This window comes from Sinocyclocheilus anshuiensis, unplaced genomic scaffold, assembly GCF_001515605.1.
Source record: "Sinocyclocheilus anshuiensis isolate Anshui unplaced genomic scaffold, SAMN03320099.WGS_v1.1 scaffold283, whole genome shotgun sequence".
NCBI classification, from domain to species: domain Eukaryota; kingdom Metazoa; phylum Chordata; class Actinopteri; order Cypriniformes; family Cyprinidae; genus Sinocyclocheilus; species Sinocyclocheilus anshuiensis.
The window spans coordinates 4,924,193-4,927,028 of record NW_015549605.1 but is presented as its reverse complement, the minus strand read 5'-3'; the positions used below and the strand labels follow the sequence as shown (position 1 = coordinate 4,927,028).

General features: G+C 33.8%; 1 protein-coding gene across 1 annotated transcript in view; it reads left to right on the top strand.

The window, feature by feature from the left end:
• The window catches only part of LOC107658946 (nicotinamide phosphoribosyltransferase), a 22,334-nt gene that overhangs the window by 14,441 nt on the left and 5,057 nt on the right, over positions 1–2,836 (top strand). The window contains exons 5-6 of the mRNA XM_016447680.1: positions 1,249–1,407; positions 1,678–1,814. Coding sequence (XP_016303166.1) covers positions 1,249–1,407; positions 1,678–1,814 — 296 coding nt within the window. The remainder of the gene's footprint in view (positions 1–1,248; positions 1,408–1,677; positions 1,815–2,836) is intronic.

The window sequence follows — 2,836 nt, the reverse complement described above, 5'->3', positions numbered from 1 at the left end:
AAAAGAACCAAAGACTTAAACTACTTCAGTCTGTGTGCATTGAATTTATTTAATACACGAGTTTCACAATTTGAGTTGAATTACTGAAATAAATGAACTTTTCCACGACATTCAAATTTATTGAGATGCTGTATGTATGTATATCTATATATATTCATGTAATAATTATTACTATGTATTATAATAACTTTATAATAGTTATTATTATTATTACAAATTTGTTAAATACTCATTATTTAATAATAATTATAATAATTATAATAATAAGGGGTGGTTCAGGTTTTCCTTCTTTGTTGTCCTTAGCTGTTTACATGCCTGATGTTCCTGATCTTATTATTATTTTTTTTTAATCTTATTATGTTTCATTAGTGCATTTTTTTTTCTTTGAAATGACTTTAATTTTTGATTTACATAATTTTATTAGGTTAGCGAGCTATTGATTAATGTTAACCGATAGCCAAACTGCTATTTAGCCATTGTTTTAAGAAATTAAGAGACTTTATGGCCACTTTTCATGATCCAATCAGTTCCTGATGGACAAAATCAAATCCGTCCAACATTTTTCTCACTGAACATCCTGTTTCACTTAGAAATACATAAAGTTATTGAAGTAAAATGGGTTGCGACTTTGATTGTTCAGAGACTACAATGAGAAATTAATTAAATCATTTTGAAATGAGGATTGTGTGGGTTTTGCAGCCATGGTTTGGGGCAAAAAATCATCCAAAAGTGACCAAACTACCACAGTGATTGCATTAAAAATCACTGTCCTAGAATCTCAGATGTTTAGATGAGTTGAATCGGGTTCATGTGACTGGGACACCAGGATGTTCTTGTGCCCAAAGGCTTGTTGTGCCCAGGGCCTATCAGGGTATGTGCGCAGTATGATAATATTGACTTGACCGGCTGGTCTTTAACAAAGCATTTCTGCCTGGCATCCCCTTGTATGAGTCCAGCAAACCCTCTATGCAGTCTCTGTGTTGACTCTATGACACATTCCCAAGCACTCGGGTCGCATCGAGCTTTAGGTTGTTGGATTCAGTTTCCAGCTGACTTCACTTTTGTTTTTGAGTTCCAAGAAATTTGCAACTTTCAGATGTGACGATACATGAGCTATAAGGTGCATTATTTGGGGGGAAACTCACATGACGTGTTCATTCATTGTGCAGAAATGCTAACAAAACAACATGTTTCTGATAGTTTAATGTAATGAACCGTTGAAATGATGCAAAATTGTCTCCTCAACAGACTATCCTGGTTCAGAGCTGGTATCCCATCACCGTCGCGACAAACTCACGAGAACAGAAGAAGATTCTGGCCAAATATCTCATGGAAACGTCAGGAAGCCTGGAAGGACTGGAATATAAACTGCATGACTTTGGCTACAGAGGGGTTTCATCTCAAGAGGTGATGTTTGTGTGTTGCTACACTTCATTTGAAATGCTAAAAGCTTGGAGAGACTGTTTACTGTTACCCAAACCCAACAAATCTGATTTAAGTACATGAGACTCTATCCAAGTCAGAAGTGTCTTCTTACTCGTATTCATAACATTCAACTGTGAATGCCAAGCATTTTATTCATACAGTACATATCAAACATCGTCCACCCTGTAATTTTCTCTTCATGCTTTCGTTTCTGGACTAGCTGTGTTTATACTGATGTTTTTTTGGTTTCAGACGGCTGGTATCGGCGCATCTGCACACTTGGTAAACTTCAAAGGAACAGACACCGTGGCCGGAATCTGTGTTATCAAGAAGTACTATGGCACCAAAGACCCGGTTCCTGGTTTCTCAGTTCCAGCTGCAGAACACAGGTGGAACAACTTGAAGCTAAGAGCTTGATGATAGTAAATTGCATTGCAAAACAATGTGAACTTGCCTGAAGAGTTTCCTTTTACTGTGTCGTATGCGAGGCATAAGATAATGTGGCCCAATGCATTCTGGTTAGTTAGCGCTGCACCATTACACTTCTCATTTTCTGCCCAGTACCAGGAGCTGACTGCGCCCTGTTACATAATTACCAAAGACCAGTGTTTCTTCACACTCCAGCGATTTGTAGTGCAATTTTTACTGTAGTAAATGGAAATGGAATTTTGCACTAGTTTCAGTGGTGCTTTTGAAATTTAGTCTTGTTGACATACAGCACGTTTTGTACAATGCTTACACCTAGTGGTAGGTATCATAACTTGAGTACAATCAGCACAGTGGTTTAGGAGTGATGTTTTTGCAATTTTATTATATTTATAATATACAGTTTTATAGTTTGTATAAAATACAATTTTAATTAAAATGGTTTTATTTTTTTATCCGTAATGCTAACAGATAAGTGAATTGCCAGAAAATTGAAGAAAATCACATATTAATAATGTTATTTAATAATCATAGTAATAGTAATAATAGTAATAATATAACATTATAATAATAATTTAGTTTTTTCTAAATTATTAAAATAAACACACACAACATATATATGTAATATATGTATATTTGCTTAGAAGTTTTATAGTGTAGGTGTAAAAAAAGTATAATTAATATCTGTAAAGTCTATAATGCTAACACACACTATGCATATGTAAGCATTACAGACTTGACAGATGAAAGAATACAACTTTGAATTAACATTGTATAAAAGTATAGATGCATATACAGTAGTCAACATTTGAAGTGGATCAAAAAAGTTCCTCATAGTTGTCCTAAGACAAGAACACATTTTGGTTTTAGGTTTTAGGAAACTTTGATGAAAGGTTTTGATCCACTTCAAATGTTAACTACTGTATACTTTTATTTTATATATATATATATATATATATATATATATATATATAAGTACTTGTAT